At 52.0% G+C, this 25,696-nt stretch overlaps 2 protein-coding genes across 3 annotated transcripts in view; one reads left to right on the forward strand and one right to left on the reverse strand.

Annotated features, from left to right (window-relative positions):
- nsun6 (NOP2/Sun RNA methyltransferase 6) overlaps positions 1 to 136 on the reverse strand; it is a 28,977-nt gene extending 28,841 nt beyond the window's left edge. The window contains exon 1 of the mRNA XM_028803330.2: positions 8 to 136. Within this exon, the coding sequence (XP_028659163.2) occupies positions 8 to 132 (125 nt within the window). The 5' untranslated portion in view covers positions 133 to 136. The remainder of the gene's footprint in view (positions 1 to 7) is intronic.
- Positions 1 to 25,696, forward strand: part of LOC114653165 (ADP-ribosylation factor-like protein 5B) — a 79,061-nt gene that overhangs the window by 52,949 nt on the left and 416 nt on the right. The window contains exons 1-5 of one of the 2 annotated variants that reach the window (XM_028803333.2): positions 11,864 to 12,190; positions 15,989 to 16,049; positions 16,999 to 17,146; positions 20,089 to 20,172; positions 25,511 to 25,662. In XM_028803333.2, coding sequence (XP_028659166.1) covers positions 12,145 to 12,190; positions 15,989 to 16,049; positions 16,999 to 17,146; positions 20,089 to 20,172; positions 25,511 to 25,662 — 491 coding nt within the window. In that variant the 5' untranslated portion in view covers positions 11,864 to 12,144. Of the gene's footprint in view, positions 1 to 11,863; positions 12,191 to 15,988; positions 16,050 to 16,998; positions 17,147 to 20,088; positions 20,173 to 25,510; positions 25,663 to 25,696 lie in introns of those variants that run through there. The other variant, XM_051929311.1, reaches the window with a different exon arrangement.

Consider the following 25,696-nt stretch of genomic DNA (forward strand, 5'->3'; position numbering starts at 1 on the left):
CACTTACCGTGTGAAAATTAACAACGAGAAGACGAGCACTGGAGACGATAAAGACTGAAAATTTGAAGAGTCCCGCTTACGTCTTTCTTTCCATTGGACACATAGCCGGAAATGTGCGCCGTTTGTTTGCATGGAGTTCTGGGTATTGTAGTTCTTTGTCCGTACTCATTAAGCGGAATTCTTTCAGGCGTTCATTTTCAGACTTTTGACACATCAAAGTACATTTATTGATAAGAGTGTTTCACCCTGAAAGAGCCTCAGAAACCCTCCACAACACTAAGGTGGTAAAGCTGGTTAGGTAATGTGAATGTGTGAATTTCCCCTTGGGATTAATAAAGTATCTATCTATCTATCTATCTATCTATCTATCTATCTATCTATCTATCTATCTATCTATCTATCTATCTATCTATCTATCTATCTATCTATCTATCTATCTATGAAAGGCACTATATTATAGATAGATAGATAGATAGATAGATAGATAGATAGATAGATAGATAGAAGCAAGGCTGAGGTCACTGAACTGAAGGTGTGGGTGCCATCTGGGGAGGAGGGCACCTGCAGTGCCATCCAGAACTGGTAGCGGGCCTGATAAACCAGTGAGTGGCACACACCGGGTGACAAAGCCATTCTGAAATGCTCTCGGAGCCTTGATGAAGCCCGGAGCGTCTCCTGAGTGCCGCCGTCATCCTCGTTGATGGACGTGCTGCGTGTTGTCTGCCCGTGAAACTTCATTCAAGTTCAGCGTTTGGAGCCAAAGGCTTGAGTGTGGTTGCCACCAAGGGGTCTGCCAGGACTTTTTCAGCTTTTTCTTCTCTTTTTTAAATGGTTTTGTTTCCCGATGCCCAGGAGCAGGGCACATTGTTAATGAAGTGTGTGTGCAGTGGCAGGCATAGGGCAGCTCAACAAGAATGATTGTTAATAGTTTAAGAAAAGGGTTAGGAGTTGGCTGGGGCACAGCGCACACGTTGGCACTGAGAGGAAGACGATCACATTACAAAGGAGGGTCTTTAAACAGCTGTGGTACTGAAAGAAACAAAGTGGCATCGAGACAAGTCTGATAAACTCAGGAGGGGGTTGTTTTTAATTTGAAATGGGCTTCACTGCCACCCAGACGACTGGCACCGCGAGGCCAGGGCAATTCTCATCCTCAATGACAGCTGGCTTTGTCATATGACTAATCACCAAGAGGCCTACGTGTCCAGGAGAAGTCAGCAGGTCGAGTTTACGTTTGCTGGACTCGAGGAGGAAGAGGAGGAGGAGGAGGAGGAGGCTTGCAGTGGCCTGCGTTATAGGAGACAATCGGCAGATCTTGCCCTGTCAGTTTATGGCAGTTAAAGAAAAGCAAGCGAAGTCCTTTCTTTCTTTGTCTTAACATCTCAGCTTTGCTTACTGCGGAGGGCTGTGGATTTGTAAAGGGGGCCCACTGTTGGAATGGGCGCGGAGAGTGCAAGGAAAGCCCAGGGCCGAGACTGAGGAACTCCAAAATGGAGGTCTGCACCGGGACCGCTGTTCACTCCCTCCTTCTCTCCAGTGATGTCACTCCTGGAAGCCGCTGCTCCATCACAGGGTCAGGCTGATTATCCATAAAGATGTCAAGAATTTGGGCCGTGCTGGGCAATGAGTGCGTGACACGTAAGTACTGGTGGGCTAAAGGGACAGTAAAGGGGTCAGTCGGTGTACTCGACATTTAAAATGACAGTAAAAGAAAAGCTGCAGGGCTCAGACGAATACGGCCAGCTGGTCTGCGAGTTGGCACCTTGTACGGTAAGCATACTCTGCTCATGTCGTGGATTTTTACTTAAAATGTAAATAATAAAACCTCCCTCACTGTATTCTTATAATGAAGGTCAGAAGGGGGCAGCGTCATATGGTGGCCTGCAGGACACGTGGGGGCTACGTGGCCTTAAAGAGCCCAATGCACATCCAGCAGCCGACAGGAGCAAAGATGGCGCTTTAGTGACAAGAGCAGCCTCAGCGTGACGTACCAGTGAAATCCACAAGCCACTCCAAGCCATACAACACCCAGTGTGACACCGTGTACTGTGCGTTTGTCACCGCGTCACTGAGCGAGTTATTAAGACCCCTAACGTGTGGCCCCCTTTGGCTCTCCCACCAGCCTCAGTTCTCCATGACGTTGAGCCTCTGGTCCTCGTTGACACGCCTGCATCCCACAGTTTCTGCTGATTCGCCAGCTGCTAATGTCCTGTTCCACCATGTCACAAATGATGGATTCAGATCTGGGGACTGGCAAGGCCACCTGAAGAACTCTGAAGTCAAACTCCTGACACCAGACTTGGTCATGTGGCGTGGCGCATTGTCATCATCAGACGATTGTTAACCCGTGGACATGGCGGGAGACAACAACCCTTGACCAGGCTGTTGGAATTAATGCCAAGAACACCCTCTGCATGCCAACACAGCACCACCAACAACGGCCCGGAGATGAGCGGACACCAGTCACGCTGGACGCTTGGAGTCGTACAGAAACAGAGAGCCATCAGGCCGGACAACGTCCTCGGCTGTCCCGGTTTGGTGAGCCCACCTGACCTGACGTGGTCTCGTGCAGCTGTAGAGGGTGCCGGCGCCAGTCTGGCCGTTCTCCTCTCATCCAACCTCAGACACGCTGCTCACTGCACGTCACTTGATTGATTTCTTTTTCATGCCCTTCTGGGTGGGACTGGCAGTGGCCAGATTTCTGTAGCTGATGGTAAGAACAATAAAAATGGGAGGGTGGTTTACTGGTCTGGTCACTCTGATGGCTGTCACTGTGGCACATTAACTCAGTCAGGGCGGCCGATGGGACGGTCCTTACAGGTGACACTGCAGCTGTGACCCGCTGGCCTGGCTACTCGGAGCAGCTGTTTGAAGGACATTGGACATGTCTGGGTCTGCGGTTCTTGAGGCTGATCCTCCACTGAGCTGTGAACCCTCCAGAGATGGCACAGGGTAGGGAAGGCTCTCAACAACAACAACAACAACATTTATTTCTATAGCACATTTTCATACAAAAAGTAGCTCAAAGTGCTTTACATAATGAAGAGAAGAAAAATAAAAGACAAAATAAGAAATTAAAATAAGACAACATTAGTTAACATAGAAAGGAGTAAGGTCCGATGGCCAGGGTGGACAGAAAAAACAAAAAAAAAACTCCAGAAGGCTGGAGAAAAAAATAAAATCTGCAGGGGTTCCAGGCCACGAGACCGCCCAGTCCCCTCTGGGCATTCTACCTCACATAAATGAAATAGTCCTCTTGGTAGTTCGGGCTTTTCACGGAGTCACTTGATGCTGATGGTCATACAGACTTCTGGCTTTTAATCCATCCATCATTGTTGGGACATCATGGTGCTTTGGGTAGATGGTGGTGGCGCACGCCACCACCAACAGGACACCGGAAAAGGAAACAGAAGAGAGAGTAGGGGTTAGTACAGATTTTGAATGAATAGTTATTATAATGAATTGGATATACAGAGTGTCAGGATTAAATCTCGTCTTCCCCGTGAACCCCACAGGCAGTGCACAGTGCCAAGCACAAACACACACCCAACAAAGCCCCCTTTCTCTTCTCCACCACTCCTCCCGACTCAGGCTCCTCGAGTGGTGGCTGCTGGGCCCTTTTAGAGTCCACCCGGAAGTCCTCCAGGTGCTTGATTGCCGTGTTCCGACTGCACCTCGGGGTGTGGTGAATACGCTGCCCATAGGGGCTCAGGAGTTTCAGCTGTAGCACCCCCTGGCAGCGGCCTGCGGGACCCAACAGGGCTGCACCCAACTCCAACTCCCGTGGAGCCCTGTGGGAACCTGAGGCACCTCTCCAACCCGGGGTGCAGCCATCTAGCGTCCAGGGGGAGGTATTGCACCGTCCAGGGCTGCTCCCCCTGAAGATACAGTGCAGGGGCGTCTGGTTCAGGAAGGCTTTTAGCTCTACTTGACTTTATTACCCTTCTCTCAGTTTACCTCTGCGTATGTCAAGATGCTCATGTCACCTGTGTGTGTGTGTGTGTGTGTGTGTGTGTGTGTCTCCAATGATCCTCTTCTATTCACTGCATGCGCTTGACGTCTATGGATGCCGTCATTGTTGAGGATGAGAACAAGGCCAGGGCGTCAGGTCAGGCTGAATTCACTCCAAAATACAGACCTGTGACTCCGGAGCTGGTCAGAGAGGCTGAGAGACAGACAGACACGGCGCAGATGTGGTCACCGGCACACGTCACGTGTCACATGTCACACACACGCAGGACATTCCTTTAGTAGTCACTGATTTGCACTTTGTAGTTGATATCCACTGCACATGTGAAGTGACTAAAAGTGCCTGATGCACAACTAATTACCACCGTCATGGAAACATCAACAGCAGCCACCGTTTACGCTGTCGTGGTCGGCGATTTCTACGGCGGTCGACATTAAAGACCCAGTCGAGTGCTGCGGCAAACAAAGCGCAGCGGGACAAACACATCCAGAGCTGCTGTCAAAAAGAGCACCGGAGTTTACTAGCAACATCCCTCCATCGTGAAGACGTCCGTCAAGGTCTGCATGGATAGGCGATGAGCAGCAAGTCGTCTCAGTCACAGCGCGGCACGAGAAGAAAACATGTCCTGAAATAAAAACGACAGCTCTCACCTTCCAGGCACAGAAGCGCAATCCCACTCTCTAACCGTTAACAATCAAAGTAAGAACACATGCCACCTGATTCATTTAATATTTAATCATTGAAATCCCTAAACCCCTGTGGTGGGTTGGCACCCGGCCCGGGATTGGTTCCTGCCTTATGCCCTGTGTTGGTGGGGATTGGCTCCAGCAGACCCCCGTGACCCTGTGTTAGGGGGTTGCATAATGGATGGATGTCTTTATTAAGAAGAAGTGATAATAAGGGGGTACATAAGAGAAGAGCGAGGTGTCACGACTGGCATCGCTTTGCTGCACTTATACGCAGTCTTGATGTTTAATTTATAGTTTTGTTCCTCGACGGGCACAGTCATTTCAAATGTACCGATGATCCCCAAACATTCATTTCGCCTGCTGAGTTTTTAAAACCTTCGCTGTGCCAGGTGTAGTTCAAACGAAGCTCAAAGACTGGACTAGAAGCGCCAAGCTGATCCAAGACGGGCACAAGTGCTGCTGGATGTGTGGTGGGTGTTCTTCATGGTAATGATGGGCCTTACCCAAAGTTGTCCCCTCTGTGCCTGACTGTCTCTCCTTGATTTTGGAGCTGAACTAACACATTGATTCTGATTTTAAACTTTACTTTCAAATTGTTTTGTTCAGGTGGATGCAGATTGGATTTTTAACCCTTTAATCGCCACACACCGTTCCTCGTTTTAGGAGTTTGTCACCCACGTACTCTCCAGGTGGTGGTATCGGCATTTGTAAGTCAGATCACCGGGGTGAGCTCACCGCCCGCTCAGGGTCACCTCTCCCCATTGTGTCTTCTGCTGCCCTCGACCCCTCTGAGCCTGCGTGCCTGGTCAGTCCTCCAGATTGCCCCCTGGTCGGTGTCCCCTCTCCATTAGTGAAGGGTTTTATTTTTTTTTTTTGCTTCATTCCTGTTACCTTAACTGATGCCAGCTTGACTTCTGCTTGTACTCCTGCTATGGTGCAGAAACATCTTAAAAAACAAAAAAACAGAACAAGGACCCTCTGATGTGCCCTTCTTATCGAACGTCGTCCTCACCCACTCAGTTGGGGCTCAGCAGTGAAAGAGCCTCTGACGCTGGAGATTGTGCCAGCCTTGCACCCACCACCAGATCTCGCCTCAGCCTCTCATTCTTCTGATATCCCACCTTGAGCAGTCTATCGGGGTCTAAGGTGATGCCCTCCCTCCAATGAGCTTTGCTGATCACTTGGCTGAGTTCTCGCCCTTTCTAGCTCCTCTTACTTGGGGGGTCCCACGCTTGGCCCAGCTCTCCTTTAGGCTCCGTTGTTAACAAGTGTGGCTTCTGCTTCCAATGTATTTGCCACTAAAATCAAAGCGAGATCCTCCACGCGTGCTTGAATGATATTAAAGCCTGGATGGCAATGCATTTTCTTCAACTAAATGATAATAAAACTGAGAGTGTGGTGTGCGGAACGTTGGAGGGTCTCTGAGGTTGCCCTTGGACCCCTTGTATTCAGTCAGGAGCCCAGCGTGACCTTTGACATCTCGACAAGTGGATCGATTGTTTGGTTAAATGAAGCTTTTCCAGCTGAGACTTCTTTCTTTCTTTCTTTCTTTCTTTCTTTCTTTCTTTCTTTCTTTCTTTCTTTCTTTCTTTCTTTCTTTCTTTCTTTCTGTGATCTTGAAGAGGCCATCCAAGCTTTTCTAACGTTTTCTCCTTTGGCCTGCTGCTCTTCTCTGTAGGTAGCTGCTGCTCAGGTCCACAGCTCGCTAACTCGTAAAGCACCGCCATGTTTCACCAGGGCTGACTTTGCTTTGTTGGCTTCAGAGTTGATCTTAAAACTCTAGGACTCGTTTTTAAACGTTTGAATGGGTCGGCGGCCCCTCACTTATCTGCTGGCCCGATGCTCTTAGTTGTCCTGTGCTTAAGGCTCACTGGGCTGCAGTGGCTTGTGGCAATGTGCCCCACTGGCATTACCAGCAATAGCAGGAAAAAAAAGAGTCTCATGTCCTCTGCAGGGTTATGAGAGGACAAAAGGTATAAAGAATCAAAGCTTGGCTGACGACACTCGTGTAGAGTGGCGTTGTCTGTCTTCCACTCGTGTGCGTCGCGTGCGGCTTATTAAAGGGATCCCGTATCGGCAGTGGTCTGGCCAGTCACTCAGGGAAGGAAAGCAAAAACAAAAAGCTTACTTTCACTTTTGGGAGACGAGTCGTCCGCATCTCAAACGCCGGAAATCAACGCGTTCCTATCCTGGCGTGCCAGCGGAAGTGAACTGGTCGGTGCTGGATACCAAAGGAGGTGACCGCACGTTTCCTCTATAAATATCTGTGGATTGGCTTTGGTGGCCTGCGCTGTTTATTTTCGTTCTTCCATATTCTGAATGTTTGAAGGAGATGTTGAGTTGGGGTGTTGAGGAAGACCCCTTTCTTTTTTGATGTTGGTGTATATATGGCTTTCATTGGTCTGTGTGCATTTTTCTTTTTCACTAAAGTGAAAATCGAAGGGAGCCTCGAGGACGACATTCCTCATGCTGGGGACCTGGCCATGTGGCACTAAGGACAGACCGTCAGCTCGAATATGAAAAGGTCACAATGCCAACATGAGACCCCCACAGTCGTGGCTGCTCATCGGCCATGGAAGGCCCTCATACAAAGGAGTAAAACAAATAATCAAAGACAAACTCGAAATGCAGACAAACAGTAAATGGATGACAAAAACAACCATGGAAAGGGCCACTGGGCACACACCCTGGGTGGCATCCGTGGGCAGTAAAACTGGCCCAACAACAGAAAATGTGGGGTTAGCTCGGCTTTTTAAATTGTATTTTAAATGTTCTAGTCCTGAAATCTAAACATCAGCGTTGTCTGCAAGTAAAAGGAGCCTCACTTAAATAAAACACACACACACGACTGGCATAAATACCTGCATACCCACAATGTGGCCTTCATGTCTCTGAAGTGGGGTCTCCCTGCTTTTGACAAAGATTAGAAATGAGGACATTAGAGGGTCGGCTCAGGTTGGGAGACTGAGTGGCTCTGGAGAGATGCTGCGTCTAATGAGAGAAGGGTGCTAAGGATAGAGCTGAAGGGTAAGGGGAGGAGAGGAGGTTCATGGATGTGGTGAGAGGGGACATGAAGAGATGGAAAAAGGCGATTGGCTGTGGCGACCCCTAACGGGAGCAGCCAAACGAAGAAGAAGAAGAAGAATCAGCCAAACGATAACGAGACACAAAACGAGCCACCAAATGACCAGCAAACCGCAGTATCTGAAAATAAAGAAAGGCGACGCTCTCAGCAAGGCTGATCTGCTTGCATCACCAAAAACAGAAATTCAAACCATTTTGGAAATGTCTGTCGTGGCAGAACGAGAGCAGCAACAAGCGTCAGAATGAAATGATGGCTTTAATTACCAGCAAGAATAGGCTTCCCATCAAGAAACTGGCTGGAGTTTGAAGGCCCCCAGTTTAGCTGGTCGTCTGTCAGCTCGGTCTCGCGTCTCGTTTCTGTTTGGCTGCCATTAAGTGAAGAAGAGAATCAGCTGAGAGATGCGAGTCCTCAAACGCAGGGCTATTAAACCCAAGATCAGCAGTGAAAAGTGGCCACCGATAAGCCACCGCAGCCCTCCAGGCCTGGACTTGGACCCCCCTGGATACAAAAGTGCAACGGCGTACGAGAACATCCAGCCAAGTGAGGAGTCGCTCTGGGTGACAACGACAATCAAAGAAACACTTGACATGTCCGAGGAGTTGGAGGGGCTCAGTGCCGGGCCGTACCTCCCATAAAGTGACACGGACATCCCCTGGGAATGGAGCTTTGAGACCCCCGACATACACAGAGGTGTCTGTCCTAAAGCAGCTTGCTTGTTTCTGCTAAGTGGACGGTGATTAAATAATCATCGGAATATTAAGAATACATTTGATTTGTTCAGGGCCTCAGCAGCACACAGCGTACGAAAAACAGTTGCAAAGGTACCACGAGAGACGTCTGGAAGTGACAGAGCCGGAGGGGACTCGACTTCTGAGGACCCACGAGCCTGCAGTCCGCCACCCGTTGTGCTCTTCCTCGCCCTCCAGCGGTTCGAGAAGATCACAGCTGGTGGGTGGGCGGGGCATGTGGGGGTCAAATGGCGGACTACGAGATTCCGATGAGAGCCATTGGCGGGCCCCTCAGAGTTGGGGTGAGTGAGACGCCCAGCAGCAGAGCCCTGAACGGAAGAGAAAACGTGATGACATCACAGCAGGCCAGCATGGCTGTGATCAAAGCTTGGGCTGGAGTCAAAGATGGCCGAGGTCAGGAGAGATTCCTTAAATGATAAAGAGACGTTGGAACAAATGACAGAGAGGAATCAAATGTCACACCGGCACGTCTGACTATGGCTGCAGCGGGAGCAGAGATGCCATCAACGAACGACCGAAGACGATCCATCTTAGCCACCTTCACAGTCCGGCTTTGAACTCCTCATCATTCAGACCACCAACGAGAGCACGAGCTGGGAGGAATGCGGATTATCCTCCCATATATCTGAGTGTCCTCAGCCCAGCAGTGACAGTCCCAGCCATCTGTGGGAACTACATGACATCAGGTCAGGTCAGGTTTGGGGGGCAGGCACTGGTACAGCACCCACCACACGACCAAACAGCTCGGGATCCTGGTTGACAAACATGCAGCCCAGTCCCACCCTCCGAAGATGACCCTCTGCCTGGTGTTACGTGGGCATCCCCCTTAATGATGATAATAACAATAATACATTTTATGTATTTGTAGGCGTACCGATTATTAACAAAAGTAAAATACAACAATTAAAAATCAGAAAATCAAAGAGAGAAAGCGTCTCAAACAAATGAGTTTTAAGTTTAGATTTGAAAAGTGAAAATGATTCAATATTTCTAAGCTCAGGTGGTAGTGAGTTCCAAAGCAACTGAATGCCATGGTGGTAAGACGGGCACAGGGGGCAGTCAAGTGGATGGAGAAAGAGGATCTGAGGGTGCAGGAGGGAATGGACACATGGAGGAGGTCAGACAGATATGGAGGGGCGAGGTGGTGGAGAGCCTGAAAAGTTAGTAGGAGAATTCTGAATTGAATTTGGAACTGAACTGGAAACCAGTGAAGCTGCTGCAGGACGGGAGTGACATGGTGAACAGAGGGGGCTCTCGTAATGATGTAGGAGGGCAGCTGACTTCTGGATAAAGAGATTTGTGAGAAAGACCAAAGAAAAGGGAATTCCAATAATGGAGATGAGAAGTGAGAAGGACATGAACAAGGACAGCAGTGGTGTGGGGAGTGAGGGACGGCGAGCAAATACGATTAACGTTATGCAGACCGTGAGATGTTACTGATGTGGGACTGAAAGGATGAAGTCCTGTCAAGGATGACACCTGTGGGAAAGGGGAGACAGAAGAATTATCAATAACAAAGGAAAAGTCATCAGTTTTGGATCATGCTGAGTTTGTACCAATGAGGAGAACCTCAGTTGTGTCACTTTGTTATTTAATTTAAGAAAAATTTGAAGAAAACCAGGATTTGAGTTCTGCTATGCAATCAATAAGTGAGGAGGGTGGAAAGGAAGCAGCAGGTGTGCTAGTGAGGTAGAGCTGGGGGTCATCAGCCAAACGGTGGAAGTTAAAGTTACATATACGACAGGGGAAGGAGGTCAATAATGAAAAGGAGGGGTCCCAGGACAGAGCCCACCTGAACTAACAGCGCTGGGTTGGGATGTGAAAGTTGAACAAACTGAGTGTGGCCTGAGAGGTGGGATCTGAACCAGTCTAGTGGAGTGTGGGTAGTGCCAATCAAAGATCGTCTATTGACAAATAGTGTCAACGGGCACACTCAGGTCAAGGAGGATGAGAACAGGAATTAGAGAAGAATCAGCTGACATCAGGAGGTCGTTAGGCATTTTAATAAGTGACTGCAGACTGGAACTGTTCATACAGATCATTATGAGATAAGTGAGAGTGAAGTTGAATGCTCAAGATCTTTTCAAGAATTTTGGAAATGAAGGGTAGACCAGAAATAGGACAGAAATTACTGAAATGAGTCGGATCGGCAGCAGGTCTCTTCAGTATTGGGGTTACTGCAGCAGTTTTAAAAGATGAAGGAACAGCACCAGTAGTGAGAGAAGACATAAGGGGGACCAGAGAGGGGGGGCAGGCAAGGGAGGGGGGCGTCCAGTTAACAGGGGGGCGGCTTAGACTTACAGACGAGGTCTGAGATTTCTGACAAAGTAGGAAGCTGAAAAGAGGACAATGAGGGAGTAGGTGGGTGAAATTCAAATGAAGTCCTGGAGGAATCTGAACAGAGAGACTGGTGTACAGAGACAGACTGGCATACAGAGACAGACTGGCATACAGAGACAGACTGGCATACAGACAGACTGGTCTCTCTATATATAAAAGAAAATCCTGAAATGGAAAGCAAATGCAACCCCCACAATCGAGGAGAGATCACTGTACTGACTTCATAGGAAGAGTCACCGGAGTCACGTGACTGTCACCCCCAGGGACAGTAAACCTCTCAATGACGAGGTCGACACTCTCTCCGCAGACAGACCCCCTGCTGATGGCCAAGAGGTCATTAAAGGCCTGGCTCTTGGTTTTTATCAGGACCCTCGCAAGCCCAGATACTCAGACCCCTTACTCAGTCTCTCGAGACCCCCGATCAGAGGCTCCATTGACTCCATGAAGATCAGTGAATCTCTCTTCACCAGCAGATGACCCCCAGCCGCTGGACCCCACGACCCTGCCCAACACCCAGTCTATGTGATCACTGAACAGAGCAGGAGCAGGACACACCGCTGACAGACCCCAGAAACACCTGGAAAAAACTCCGAGGTTCTGCCACCACTGCACAGCACGAGTGACATATTGGGAGCAGATAAACGTTAAATAGTTGAGGCTCCAGAACCAAACCGTGCGGCACATTCAGAGAGACAGGAGCCACAGGAGGAAAAGCAATTATGGGTCCGAATCTTCAAAAAAAAAAAGAGTCCATGATGGTCCGTTAAGAAAGTGGCTGGACTTAACACCCGCAGCCCACCGGACAAGTGAGACCGACCGACGTCGATTGGGATTCCCGTTTTTAAAATGCCCGCTCATACCGTCAGCTCCCCGCCCTCGGCGACATGAAGAAAAGTCGATTCGCGGCAGCCGGGAGTGGAGGGGCGGGGTCATGCAAATACTTGGCTTGGGTATTGGGGGTTGGACACCGGTGGGGCGGTGTTATGGTAATACGAACTCGCCCTCCTCGCTCTTTACGGCTGCGCAGAACAGGCTCGCCGACGTCACTGGGGCTCTGCTGGAATGGAGAGGACGTGCCGGGATTCGTGCGTGGGAATGTAAATAGACGTCGCGTGCGGCGGGCCGGCTGGAGAGATGCGCCTGCACACAAAGAGCTAACGGGGCCTGTAGCGGGACCTGTGCTGCTCGAGAAACGCTGCAGTTTTGAACTGCCCTCCTCGGGCCTTAATGGAACTCGCAGACCGAGGCTGAAGACACCCCCCCCCCCCTTTTAATTTTTGACGTGCACCCCCAACGGACTCCGCGCAGGCCATGGGGCTTCTATTCGCCAAACTTTCGAGTTTCTTCTGTAACCAAGGTGAGTGCCATCCGCCGTTAGAATCGAGATGGGCAGCCGGCTGGGGCTCCGGCGGTGGGCACCGCTGCTCGTGTGCAGCTTACCTCTGCTGAAGACGGAGGCCTCTGGCCGCCCTTGGGTGAATGTTGAAGGCCCCCTATGCGAATTAAAAGGTTAGCGGGGAGGCCGCCACGGTGTGCGATGCAGCCGGTCTCCCGAAAGTGCCTTAACTCGACCGGTTTATACGGGGGGGCTCCGTGGCCTCGAACGCAGGCAAGAAGTTTGCAGGCGTCCTGCCGGATCAGCCAAGTTCGACTTTCGTCCACCGAGTGGGCCGCTCGGCTCGTTTGTTGGTCGAGGAAGGCGGGGGCCTCATATAGCGCCTTTCGTCCGGAATGAGAGTGCGGAGACGCTTTCTCACGAACAGAACATTGTTAAGCCGTTATAGTCGACGTTTTACACGGGGGGAACCAAGCAGCGCATGACCGGTGGGCCACGGCAACGACCCTGCGTACTGCGCCGGTCATTTATATAGCGCCTTGTTGGTGACATGGAGTTGCTTTGTCGCTCTTCTTACGGGTTGGCTCGTTTTCTGTGACGTGGAGCCCTCTGGGTTTTGTTTTTTTATGTAGCGCCTTATCTTTGTGCAGCTCCTCTTCTGTGCTGTTCTGCTTTGTTTTAAACAGCGGTGGTCTCTCATTCTAGGCAGGACCCCCTTCTCTGCCTTAGCACTGACGCCATTGTGGTTGTCATTGTTTCTATCGGGCCTTCTTTTTGAAGGTGGCTTTTTTGTGATGCTGATCCCGTGGCTTTGGTGGGTCTGTGTCGCCCGAGTTACACTGTGGGGTCCTGGCCCAGTCGTGTGTGTGTGTGTATACTGCACATCTGTCTCTCTCACGCGCACTCCTGTCACTCAGGGCTCTGACTCCCTCCACTGTCTCTGCTGTCAGCCATCCTTTGGCCTCGAGGGTCCGTCCGGCTTCTCTTCCCAAGGAGCCTCCACTGTGCTGTTAATGTGGCTCTTGTGGTGTGTTTGTCACCTTTGCTGTTTTCTCACTCCATTACTGCTGTGCTCCACGCTGTTCATGGCGCCACATCACGGTGGCCACAGTTGCTCATTTCTGGTGTGTTTTACGGTGACTCGCACAGGGTGACGCCAGCCGAGGTGTGCCCGTCACGTTTTTGTGTGCCCGGTGAGTCCTCAACCCAGCAAGGACACAACTGAGAAGGTTCAAGTTTGTAAGAACGGCTGAAGTTAGAAACTGGGGGGCAACGTTACCTCAAAATGAGACCCTGCTTTGAGGGGGAGTCCTGAAAGTGTGGCTGCTGTGGTTTGGCTGACCCTGAAGTTGTGCCGCTGGGTGGGCATTTGTCTCGTTTCTGTTCTGCTGTTTCTATTCCCGTTTTGAACCGCAGCCCCTTCAAACGGGATGAACTCGGCGCGATCAGATGACGGCGAGCCACCAGAGGAGCCCCCTTGCAGCATATGCCACCCGACCACCCCCGGTATTTTTGAGGGTCTGAGGAGCTGCGATCCAAAAGGTGTTCTGGTGGTCCCGTCAGAGAAAGGAAGACAAGCATAGTTGGCTTCAATTAAGTTTTTACTTGTTGAAGGACGCGTCACATTTGTCAGACCTGAAGAAGAGCCCGCTGGCTCATTGACTTCTAACAGCAGACGTGTGACAAATGAAAGTGACAGACCAGTGACCGACCATGTGGAGGGCTGTCGCTGACGGTTGTCACGGTCGTCACACGCGTGCCATCATTCGCCCAGCACAGCTTGTGTCTGGCCTGCTGCCCGCTGACTTCACTTCGGTGGGCTTGCTCAGAGTCCATCAGTCCAACTTCATGGAAGTGAACGGTGAATGTCATCCGTGCTGCCCCCCCATTACTGTTTACCAGCTCTGAAGTTTCTGCCACACGTAGGCAACGGGAACGTCAATGACGAGTAGAACGTGCGCTAGAAGAGACCTCTGGATTGGAGCTCGGGGTTCGTGTGGACACCGCGCTCTCCATGTCTGAAGTGTTGGGTCGTGGGACTCCACGGCCGTTGGCAGCTTGAACCCGGAGCTGCCGACAAACACTCAGCCGGGGTCAGCGCCGAGAAATTCAGCCTCTGATAAAACGGGCACTCAGTGGAGGTTGGGAGGGTCACCACTTGGGGCGGCTCCTGCGTTCTTCAAGACCCCAATGCTGCTTATCCCGGCCAGGCCTGGCAGCGAGAGTAGATGCCCGTTGACAGATGCAGTCTGACATGGCATGACGTGCCCTCTTTGGCCCCTCGCTACTTCTGCTCTGAACCCCCCCCCCCACCCCTTTGTTCCCTCATTCTTCTTTCTTTGTCGTCTTTTCCGTTTCCCGTTCTTCATTTCTGCAGTCGCCGGGTGCGGGTGCCACGATCGCCAACTCCAAAGCACACGTCCCCTCACTTGACCCAGACATTCCTTAAAGGCCATCGAGGGTCAGTGACATCTGAGCTTAGTGACTTCCCTGGTGTTGACGAGTACCCCTTAGCCTCTTGGGGACCTTCCATCTGTCTGCTCATTGTCAGGTGGCAGTGGGTATGTTCTTTATATAGTGCCACCTTCATGCCGGTGCCTCAGTACTTTTGTTTCCTGAATCTGGTCTGCCACTGCACACAGCTGACCTTACCAGCCAGTTGCACTAGAGCTGGTGGAGTTGGGGGGCTCGTCTTTTACATTTGGCTTTTTCAAAAATGGTGCAGCAGCGATACCCTGGAAGTGTGTGGGTGTGCCATGGGTAGTGCCATCTTACAGATGAGACTGGGCAGGTAAGAAATGCACACCTGTTGGATTTGAGCTTACCATGGTGGGCTTGGCTTGAGCCTGCCATTTATTAAAAAGCCAAGCGGAAGGGGCGGGGCCTGTTGACTCGGCAGCTGTGGCCCCGCCCTCCAGGCGGCCCACCCGGCGCTGGCTCTGCTCGTGTCATCGTCGTTCCCTGTGTGTGGCTTGTTGATGACTTTCTGGCTGGCACTTTCTCTTTTTCTATTTTATGAGACCCCCCCCCCCCCCCCCAGTGTTTTCTTCTTGCCCAACTTGTGCCCGCCTTATGTTTTTTTGAGAATTGAAGTTCAGGTTTGTGTTTGTTGTGCCTTTTATTGACTTTTGTGGAGCCCCACAGACCTCCCCGTGGACCGAAATGATGATGGAGGAGAGGATGGTCCAGGGTGGTCTCTCCTGCAGTAGGGGGCGTGTTACAAAAAGGGACAAAGTCCACAGGAGAGCATTGGGCTGGGACTGCGAGGGGACACCAGTCAGAATTCACGCGAGTGGCACAAATGGCCTTCATCAGACTGCGATGCACCAACGCCCAGCAGTCTCTGCAGACTTGGAGCACTTCACTAAAACCAGGACAGCGTGAGCTGGCGCTGCCACCCTTGTATTGTAAAGGAAGTGACATCGTTACATCATCACATCGAGACGAGGCAACACAAGAAAACCCCAAAGGCTTCTGATCCATGAAATGACTGACTGTACGGCTTTGGGGGGAGTCATGATGGAGCCCACCGGGCCGTTCTGTGGACTGTCCTCATGCGCTGCTGGGTGTTTGGCTTTCTCCTATTGAAGATGGTGGCGTGTGTGTGTCGTGTTTTTAGAGCTCGTTTCGCTTGTGCAGAGACTGCAGACGTGGCGAGGATGGCACTTGTGGAGTGACATGGACTTGGAGCGGAAGGCGGCAGTGGGCGGGCGCGGGGGTTTGTGTCGTCGTCTTTGCTTTTCTTTTCTCCACATCACGTGCTTTGCAGTTTGACCTCAGCGTTGCTCTGCTGTGTTTCTCTTTTGTGTCTCCTCACAGAACATAAAGTGATCATCGTTGGGCTGGACAACGTGGGCAAGACCACCATCCTCTACCAGTTGTGAGTATTCCCCCCCCTGGTTTAAGTCTGTGTGCCCACCCTGGTCACCCCTCCCCCAGGTCCGTGCTGTGATGTCCACCGCTGATCTCCTCGGCCCCTCGCTTGGCCACCCGTCCGGTGGTACAGAAGTCGCTGGCTGTTCCATTCTTGCTTCTGCTTCATGCTGTGACCCCCTGAGCCAAAGCCCCCCCTCTTCTAGGCGCAGTTCTCCTGTTTGTAGCGTTGGGGGGGGGGTCAGCACAACGGCCCGTCGCCATTAAATGAGCCCACTGGATTCTCCTCTCTTGTTGGAGCCCCCCACACACCCGCTTGGGCGTCCTTTTCGTTTTGTCGGGTTTTGTGTGGCGCCTCCGGTTTTAGCCGTCTGTCCAGTCGCCCATTCCAGGTGGGCCCTGTGGTGGTCTGGCCTGCCACGGTAGACTGAGACCCCGAGTTTGATGAAGTTTAAGGGTGTCTGCTGATGCTGAGGGTGACTTGCGTTGACCCCCACTTCGCACCCTGGACGGGGGTCTCTCTCTCTGAACTGCCTTTCCTTTCCTTTCTTCCACTTTGTCTTGGGACTTTTTCCTTGTTTTCTTAGATAGTCGAGGCTGGGGGGCTGGCGGCCCTCCTTGTGATTTTTGGGTGGCACAACAGTAAGTGAATTGTGGGCTGACTGCTGGCCTCCTCCCGGGTGGGATGGCATTTTGATTTGTTTGGGTTTATTTATCGGTTTTTTTTTTTTTTTTTTTTTTTTTTTTTCCTCTCCCCTAAGTGGCCCGTCATCCCAAAATCAAACAGCCCCCTCCAGACCACCACCACCACCCCACCCCCACTCCATTGCCACCTCTTTACAGTCGGCTCCCACTGCCGTGGCCTTCACCTGCCCGTCCCTCTGTCACCCACGGCAGGTCTGAAGCAAGTGAGGTGACTCTCCTCTCCTCTTGATGTTTTGTGTTTTTGTCTCCAGCCTGATGAATGAAGTCGTCCACACGTCGCCGACGATCGGGAGCAACGTGGAGGAGATTGTGGTGAAGAACACTCACTTCCTAATGTGGGACATCGGGGGGCAAGACTCCCTGCGGGCTTCGTGGAACACGTACTACTCCAACACCGAGGTGAGGTCACGGTGGTCTTGGGGACGCCTGACCGGCCGGCCGCCTTTACGCTCCTTTATGCTCCGATGTGGCCTCTGGTCTGCCCATTCACTTTGTGGTGTTTTGGTGAGTGCCATGTGAACGTTGGCACTGCCGCCGTCCTCTTCGATGACCTTTGGGGTCTGCTGTCAAACTCTGAGAACTGCTGATGGGCCTTTAGCTGTCATGTGCCTTTAGTGGATGGGACCACAACATGGAAACTTTAGTCAATCGGACCACCAGAGTAAGAAGCCAGGAGGAAATCCAAGAACCGCGAGCTCCGTTGATCCGCACGTCATCTTCATGTGTCGTCTTCATGCCTCCACAGATGTTTAACGTTTCTGGGTGACAGTTTGATTTTGGGAATGTGGGTCTGCCTTTTGAGAAGAGAACTTCAGGAGGTGGGGGTCAATTGGGTGGGCAGCGCTGCACCGTGCCACCGGCAAGAAGGTCTTTGGAGGTTTGGGCTTCTGGTTTGGACGTTTGACACTGTGGGGACCCCCCGACTGCAGGTTTTTGTTCTTCCTGGGTGTCCATTTTTTCTTTCCAGTTCATCTCATTCTCTGATCTCGGCGTGAAGTCGACATTCCTAGAAGACACTAAGACACAGGGTGTGTAAAATGGCACTGAACAATGAAAGACTTGGCAGCAGGACCCTCCAGTGTGACCATAGCATTGGGGGGGGGGGGGGGGGGGGGGATTGCTTTCTGAGGGTTAGCTTGTGTTTTTATGCACCACCTTCATCGTCATCCTCCTCCTAGTTGGGCTTCACCTTAAAGCTGCTCTGGTTAAGGGGTCTCCTAATGCCCGGTGCTCGGGTGTCGTCCCCCCAGTTCACGCTAAACACACAAAAGAGCGAAGACCTTAAGTCGAGGGCAGAAACTCAAGTGGCACCCTAACCCTCAATTTGAGGGGATCTGAGCCACTGGAGTTCATGTGCAGCCCCCTTAACTTCAGGGACCTCTCAGTTTGTTTCAGCCGCCTGCTCCAGGATGCCAGAGCCGCTCCCAAGTCGTCTGAAGGTCCAGTTTGATGGCATCCGTACGGTGGTCCCTCCCGCGTCCCAAGTTGGGCCCTTTCTCCGCTTGTCTCTCCTCGTGACGGCCTGAATACCCTCGCGCTCGGCCGCCAGTCTTCGGGGGGCTCACCTGATGATTTCTTTGTACAGTAATCCCTCCTCCATCGCGGGGGTTGCGTTCCAGAGCCACCCGCGAAATAAGAAAATCCGCGAAGTAGAAACCATATGTTTATATGGTTATTTTTAGAATGTCATGCTTGGGTCACAGATTTGCGCAGAAACACAGGAGGTTGTAGAGAGACAGGAACGTTATTCAAACACTGCAAACAAACATTTGTCTCTTTTCCAAAAGTTTAAACTGTGCTCCATGACAAGACAGAGATGGCAGTTCTGTCTCACAATTAAAAGAATGCAAACATATCTTCCTCTTCAAAGGAGTGCGTGTCAGGAGCAGATGTCAGAGAGAGAGAGAAAAGCAAACAAATCAATAGGGCTGTTTGGCTTTTAAGTATGCGAAGCACAAAGCTGTTGAAGGCGGCAGCTCACACCCCCTCCGTCAGGAGCAGAGAGAGAGAGAGAAATAGAGAGAGAGAGCCAGAGTAAAACAAAGTCAAAAATCAATACGTGCCCTTTGAGCTTTTAAGTATGCGAAGCACCGTACAGCATGTCCTTCAGGAAGCAACTGCACACAGAAGGTAGAAACGTCCCTATCGTCTAGGTGTGCAAACAGCCCCCCTGCTCACACCCCCTTACGTCGGCGCAAGAGAGAGAGAGAGAGAGAGAAGTACGTTGGGTAGCTTCTCAGCCATCTGCCAATAGCGTCCCTTGTATGAAATCAACTGGGCAAACCAACTGAGGAAGCATGTACCAGAAATTCAAAGACCCATTGTCCGCAGAAACCCGCGAAGCAGCGAAAAATCCGCGATATATATTTAAATATGCTTACATATAAAATCCGCAATGGAGTGAAGCCGCGAAAGGCGAAGCGCGATATAGCGAGGGATTACTGTACTGATAAATGGGATGAAGGTGTCCTGGTGACCATTGGGGGAGCACTTGGTGACACTCAAATAAGATGGCAGGGAGAAGCTGAGCCGACTAAGCCAAGTGGGCACTTCAGGGTGCGGCGGCGCTTCTTCTCTCGCCGGGAAACCAGGAGGAACTCCACCTGCAGCCACGGGGGTCTCAAGGACTGGGACAGGAAGACCCTCAATTGGGGTTTGTGAGCCGTTTGTTACGCTGGTTAGTTGTAAATGGGAGCTAAGTTGGGTGGTCCGGACACACAAGAAGCCAATGATGTGCCCACAGTGCAGGTGATGGCACACTCGTCCGCCATATTCCCTCGTTTGTTGCCGTGACGCCCAGAGTCTGCCCCCTGGCAGCGTGGGCCTCTGTTATGTTGATTTGGTGTTTTGTGGGTGAAACCTCAGGGTGGGCCACCTTGACCTCTCCAGCATTGCATTCGTCTTCTTGAGGACTCCCTGGATTTTCTGCTTTGCTTTTTAATTTTTTGCTCGTCTTTGGATTCTGATTTTTGGTCACAGACGGGACCCCCCTGGCCTGTTTATTCGGGGCTCTGAGGGTCTCGTCTTCTCGGGCCTGAGCTTTGACAGGTCATCCTCTACCTTGGAGGGCATTTCTGTGTATCTGGCTCCTTTAAATCCAGTTTGTCATTTTGTGCTGTGTGGGGCGAGGTGGGCTACTGAAGGTCCTGGCTTGGTTTGGAGGTCTTCCTCCATGTTTGTGTCCCCATCTCGCTGCAGACCAGACCCACACAAGTGACATCTTCACAATCCTCCGCCAAAGCCCAACCTCGAGTGTCGATGACGAAGTGACGGCAGGCGGGCAGGTGGGGGTCTTGGCCGCTCTGGAGCCTCACAGGTTTCGTTGTTTTTGTGTTTTGCAGTTCATCATCCTTGTGGTCGACAGCACTGACCGTGAGCGCCTGACCATCTCCAAGGAGGAGCTCTACCGCATGCTGGCACATGAGGTGAGTCTCGGGCCTTTTCCAAGTGTCTGCTCTGTTGTGAGGTCTGGGGGTGCCAACCTGGCTCCTTGTGCCACAGCCCCCTCCCTCCTAGCTCTTAGTGGGGTGCAGGCAAAGGAGAAGACAGATGGATTGAAGTGGCCAGAAGACCGATGTGCACGTAGGGAAATGCCACCCACCTGCTTGGGGTGAGTAGAAAGGCTTCAGTGCCCCTCTACTGCCAGCCGGGCACAGGACAAATTAGCATCACATGTGGGTGGAAGAATCTCACTGTGGGGAGCTGCTTTCTGATATTAGATGCCAGCCTGTGGTGCCATAGATCAACAAGTGCCAGCGTGCTGTGCAACGTAACATTAAAAAAGAGTGCCATCAGCCAGCTTGCCCTCCTGATGATATCGTGACCTTGCCAGGTGATTCTCTCCCACCATTTGATTTGAAGTATGAAAGCTGCAGTTGGTGATGAGGGCTAAGAAGAAGGAGCCGCCACAGCCTGGCAAGTGGCACGCTGTGGACGGTTCACACTCCTAGCCCTCCCTGACCTCGGTATGAGGGGGTCGCGCGGCTCACACGGGTCTTACAGATGGCGACGGCCACATGAACATCTCGCTCTCTCGGGTTGGTCTGACCTTCATTGTGAGAGACCCCCACATTGCCTCCTCTTTCAGTTGGAGAGCTCAACGGGCACCAGAAGTTGTATGGCATTTCAAAGAGAAGAGCCAAAGTGGTGCTGCTGTGCCATCCGATTTTAAGAGTTTGAGACCCTTAGGGTCTCGTAGGAGATGAGCGAGCAGGTAAAGGAAGTTGGGGCGATGGCTGAACTCCACAAAACTCCCAAAGGACAAAGCAAGAGGGAATATCGGGGTACGGGGAGACTCGGGCATCAACTGCCCTATGAAGTGGTGGCAAGGAAAAAAAATAATAGCTGAACGTCTGCTTGCGTGTAATAATATGGAGGGTATCGTGGTGCTGCCCACCTTTGCCGTTAAGCCCAGTGCCCCAGTCTTTCATGGGTACAGAGTGGTCCTGGCAGGCCTTGGGTACCCACGAGTGCTCATGAACTTGATTTTCATAGGTGCCCATGACTTGAAGACCACCAAGGCTGCCCCCCCAGTGGCGTCTCTGTCCTTTTGTTGTCCCTGATGTCCTCTTGGCTTGGTGTCACACACACCATGTACATGTATGATGTCCTTATTTTCCCTTGGAACGTTGGCATACGCCAATCACACACACGTGAGGCTGTGGGCAGGAAGCCTCTTTGGTACCCGTCCCATCTTGGGCAGCTCTGCTCACAAACCGATCCTTGGTGTAGAAACTCGTTTTTTTTTTTTAATGATGCTTCCCACTGTGGTTTTCTTTTTGTTTTACTTCCTGTCAATAATCTGAAGTGCTGCTTCATTCTACTGGCAGTGCCAACGACCCGAAGGTAGGCCGTGACACGAGCGGCTCTCCAAGCTTACTGCCCGACTCCGCAGTAAAAAGCCACACGTTAAAAGGACAAGGACACTTCAGCCAGCTGAGGAAATATAATGGGGCATCCCACCAAGGCCACACGCGTGTCACTCCACACAGTAAACGGTTCATAAAGTGACAGGCCGTCGTACAGAAGCGGTCCTTAAGGCTTCAAATCCCACTACTGCCGCCAACATGTGACCCTGAGCGAGGCACATGACCTGCCTGTGCCCTCCAAGTGCCCAACCACAAGAAATGCAAGCCACCGTGTCACAGGTGGTGTAATGTGGCGGGCAGCGTGGCAGACGTCCCCGCTCCGCTGTCATGATTCTGTCACTGCCTCCGCACATGGCATGTTTGGAAAAGGCATAAGGATGGCACAAAAGGCCTCTAGGGAGTGACAGTGCTGTGTCTGCTGATGGCTCAGCTGGGGCATACAACTCAGTGAAGTGGCCAAGTGTCACCATTTACATTAAGAAAGCACCAGCTGACTCGAGTGGTGGCAGAGGCAGCGGTGCCTGCCATGCCACCTGTGTATTGGTACCAGAAACCAACTGTTGATTCTTAAAAAGTCAAATAAAAAATCCACCATGGGTTGAAAATCCTTTGAAATTCAGTGAGGAAGAGGAGAAGTTCTGGACTGGATGTGCTGATTGGGGTCTGCAGACCTGGCGCAAGTCAGGGGGGGGGGGGGGGTCTGAGGGTGCCGTTGATTTGTTTTTAGTTAAACCCACCGGCTTGAAGCCCACATGGGCGCTGGTTTTGTCATTTGAGTCCCCCTTCTTCACGTGACATTCATCTTTGAGTTGTCCCCTTTGTCTTAGCTGGTGTCCCCTTCTGCGTGTGTCCTCCATCTCCTCACCTGCACTCACCCATTGTGCCACTTCGGTGGGTCTTTGCCCCTTGTGTCTTGTGGTTGGTGACGATGGCACGTCTATCCCTTCAGTTCAGCACACTGAGTGTTGAGTGACTGGCATGCCATGTGTGCGCTCAACGCTTTTAATATCTGCGTCTGGACGTGCTGCCCGCCACTCATTCCTGGATGATGGCTGTGCCAGCTGCCCGGTCACTGAGCTGACTTGTGTAGCCGAGGCCTCGTCATCTTCTGGGATTCTTTTTTGTTTTTGTGCCCCACGTGAGGGACGCCTGCATGTTTGTTGTCACACAACCTGTGGCGCTGCTCACCTGCATGTGAAGACTGGCATTCCAAATAAGGAATTGATAGCCAGATGTTTGGGGGGGTTGAATTCCAAGCAGGCTTGAACTGGTCTGAACTAGACACGGCAGGAGGGCACCTCTAGGGTTGGCATGCAAGCCCACTGCCTGTCCCAGTAATTTGTGTACAGTGCTTGTGGCGTCCCCCATGTCAAAAACAATCGATTACATTTTTAGATGCACCGCCGTTTTCTTCAGTGCCAAGGTGAATAGAGGCGGAGAGAACGAGACTGTGGGTACAAGCAGGCGAAAGGAGCTTCTTGTGGATGGTCACTGGGCATACTTGTAGTGACAATCGGGGGCACCCTAGCAGAGGCCGCTGCCATCCCTCTGGTCAAACAGAGCCAGTTGAGGTGCTGTGGCAGTTTAGATACCCTGAGTGCATGGCATCACCCGGGTGTAGTGCAGTGGGCACCCCAGAGGGGTAGGGTCTCTCGGGACTGTCCTGGAGGAGGTCACAGGGAGCAGGCAGTGCTGGCCAGGCGAGGTTAGTATGTCAAGGTGGTGAAGGCTGGCACTCGTTAGCTCAGCAGTGCCACACAAGCAGAACTGTCACTCGATTCCAGCATGAGGTGCATTGGCATCAGAGGAGAGGGCCAGCGCCAGCTCAGGTGCTGCTTGGCTTCGTGAAAGATGAGGGGTCAACGGCCCAGAATATCAAACTGCAGCCCACTTTAGCACATGCATGTGTCACACAAACTTCCAACGTGTCACTAGCTGGCTCAGGGGGCACCTCCGAGTTACCCGTATCGAGAGATCAGGAGGCCTTGAAGTTTTGCCCAGCGTTTCCAGAGCTCTTGGCAGGTCGGGTCACTTCCAGCCCCTTGTCCTGAAGAGCTCGGCCCTCCCAAACCCCCATTGCTTCCCTTGGTGGTCCATGTCTTTGGGTCACCCATCTGGTTTCCTTGGCACCGCAGTGTTTGCCAATTGGAGAGCACAGTTGTCTGCTTCTAGCCAATCTGATGTGAGATAGGAAACACTGCTGCTGACCTGATTGGTTGGTTTGTTTGTCATAAGCAGTCCAGAAATCTGGGGGTCCCTCAGCTGCCCAGGCGAGTGCCACTCGGACTGACCACTCAGAAATCTGTTCCTGCCCCACGCACGGTCACCATAGGCCAGGGGGGTGCTCCTGCATGCCTCGGATTGGGTGGGGGATGCCCATGCCGACTGGACGTGTCACAGCTGAGGTGTCACCACTGTGCCAGCCCCTTTTGAAGGTAACACTTGCCAGCTCTTCTTCACCCTGAAGCTGTTGCTGATGCCAGCTGCAGAATGTGCTGCATTTTCAAGAGCAGACAGAGCGTGACGATGGCACACAGTGGCAGAGATGCTGTTCTGTAGGTTGGTCCGAGCCCCTTCAGTTCAGGATGTGTCCGATTCTTAAGGGCACCTTGGGTGGTACACAGGTGGTTGTCTCAAGCTGGGGCAGGTAAGACTGGGGGCACTGTAGTGCCAGGACTTGCCCTTTTGAGATTCTGGAGGTCTGTACCATGGGGGTGATCGGGGGGGCTTTCACGCAGTCATTAAGCTGCAGACTCCTGGTGGGGTGCACAGGGGGGCTTACTGGACTTGAAATGCTGACTTGGCATTGTGGGAGGGGGTGCCATTTAAATCGACTGTCGTCTGATGATGAAGATGATTTGGTGAACAGGACCTGCGGCCTCCTCAGGCTGAGTGGCCTGTCCTCGTCTAGATGGCTCAGGTGACAAGTTAGGGTTGAGCCAGTGGAGCACGTGGGCAGGAGGGTCGGAGGGGAGATGGGCATCTAAATGCCATCCTGGCTTACCAGGACCATTGATGACAAGGCAGCCACCTTATAGAATTTAAAGACTTCTGGGATGCCAATGAAATGGCTGTGGGTGCGCAAAGCAGGTCTGTCCAGTGTTTCCACACACACCCTCAAAAGTGGTGCCACGAGGACAAAACCCTTGATGGTCAAAGAACCCTTAAGGTGGCACAAAACAAACCTGCAGATGTTGGCAGACAGAATTCCGAGCTGAACGTGGGACCCCAGCACAGCGACGGGTTCCTTTCCGTGTTGGTGTCTCTGCTGCAACCCCAGACCCCGTTGGGTCCCACTGTGATGTCTGCTGCCACGGCAGGGTGGCGCTGCCAGTCTTTCTGTGTCTCGGGGTTACAAATCTTTAGCATTTAACAACAGTTTGCAGGGAGAGTCCGTCAAAAAAGACCCTCATGGGGGGGGGAGGCATTCACCAAACCGTGAGATGGAACAGCAGCCCCCTCGGCGTGCAGCACCAGCACGTTGGCGGTCCGGTCTCATTCTTCAAGGCCATTTCTGTCCCATTGTCACATTAAAGGGGACTGACAGAGACCACTCTGGTGGGGGGGATTCTCCATCTTCTGACAGGGGGTCTGGCTGATATGCCGCTTGAGTTTTATTGGTGGTCCTCACTTGGACTGCACCTTTCTGTGCCGACGGCTCTGTATTTTTCTGTTTATTGTTCTGTCGTTTGCAGCCCCCCTTCTCCATCTTCCTCTTCCTCCCTGCGGACCCCACCTTCCTTTCACTTTCCTTAAACTCCACTGTTACCCAAAGTCCCAGGGTCCATCCTGTCCGGTGACTCCTGAGGGCGCCGGCCACTCGGGCCTGCTAGAGTGTCCCCTCGGGTTGTCACTTTTCCTGTCACTCAGATGTCCTCCTCTGTGCCCATTGCAGGACCTGCGGAAGGCGGCCGTTCTCATCTTTGCCAACAAGCAGGACAAGAAGGGCTGCATGTCGGCCGCCGAGATCTCCAAGTCGCTGACCCTGAGCTCCATCAGAGACCACCCCTGGCACATTCAGTCGTGCTGCGCGCTGACCGGAGAGGGGTGAGTGGGCCTTCATGGCCGGCCGGCCGGCGTT

This window comes from Erpetoichthys calabaricus, chromosome 6 (assembly GCF_900747795.2).
Source record: "Erpetoichthys calabaricus chromosome 6, fErpCal1.3, whole genome shotgun sequence".
Classification (NCBI taxonomy): domain Eukaryota; kingdom Metazoa; phylum Chordata; class Cladistia; order Polypteriformes; family Polypteridae; genus Erpetoichthys; species Erpetoichthys calabaricus.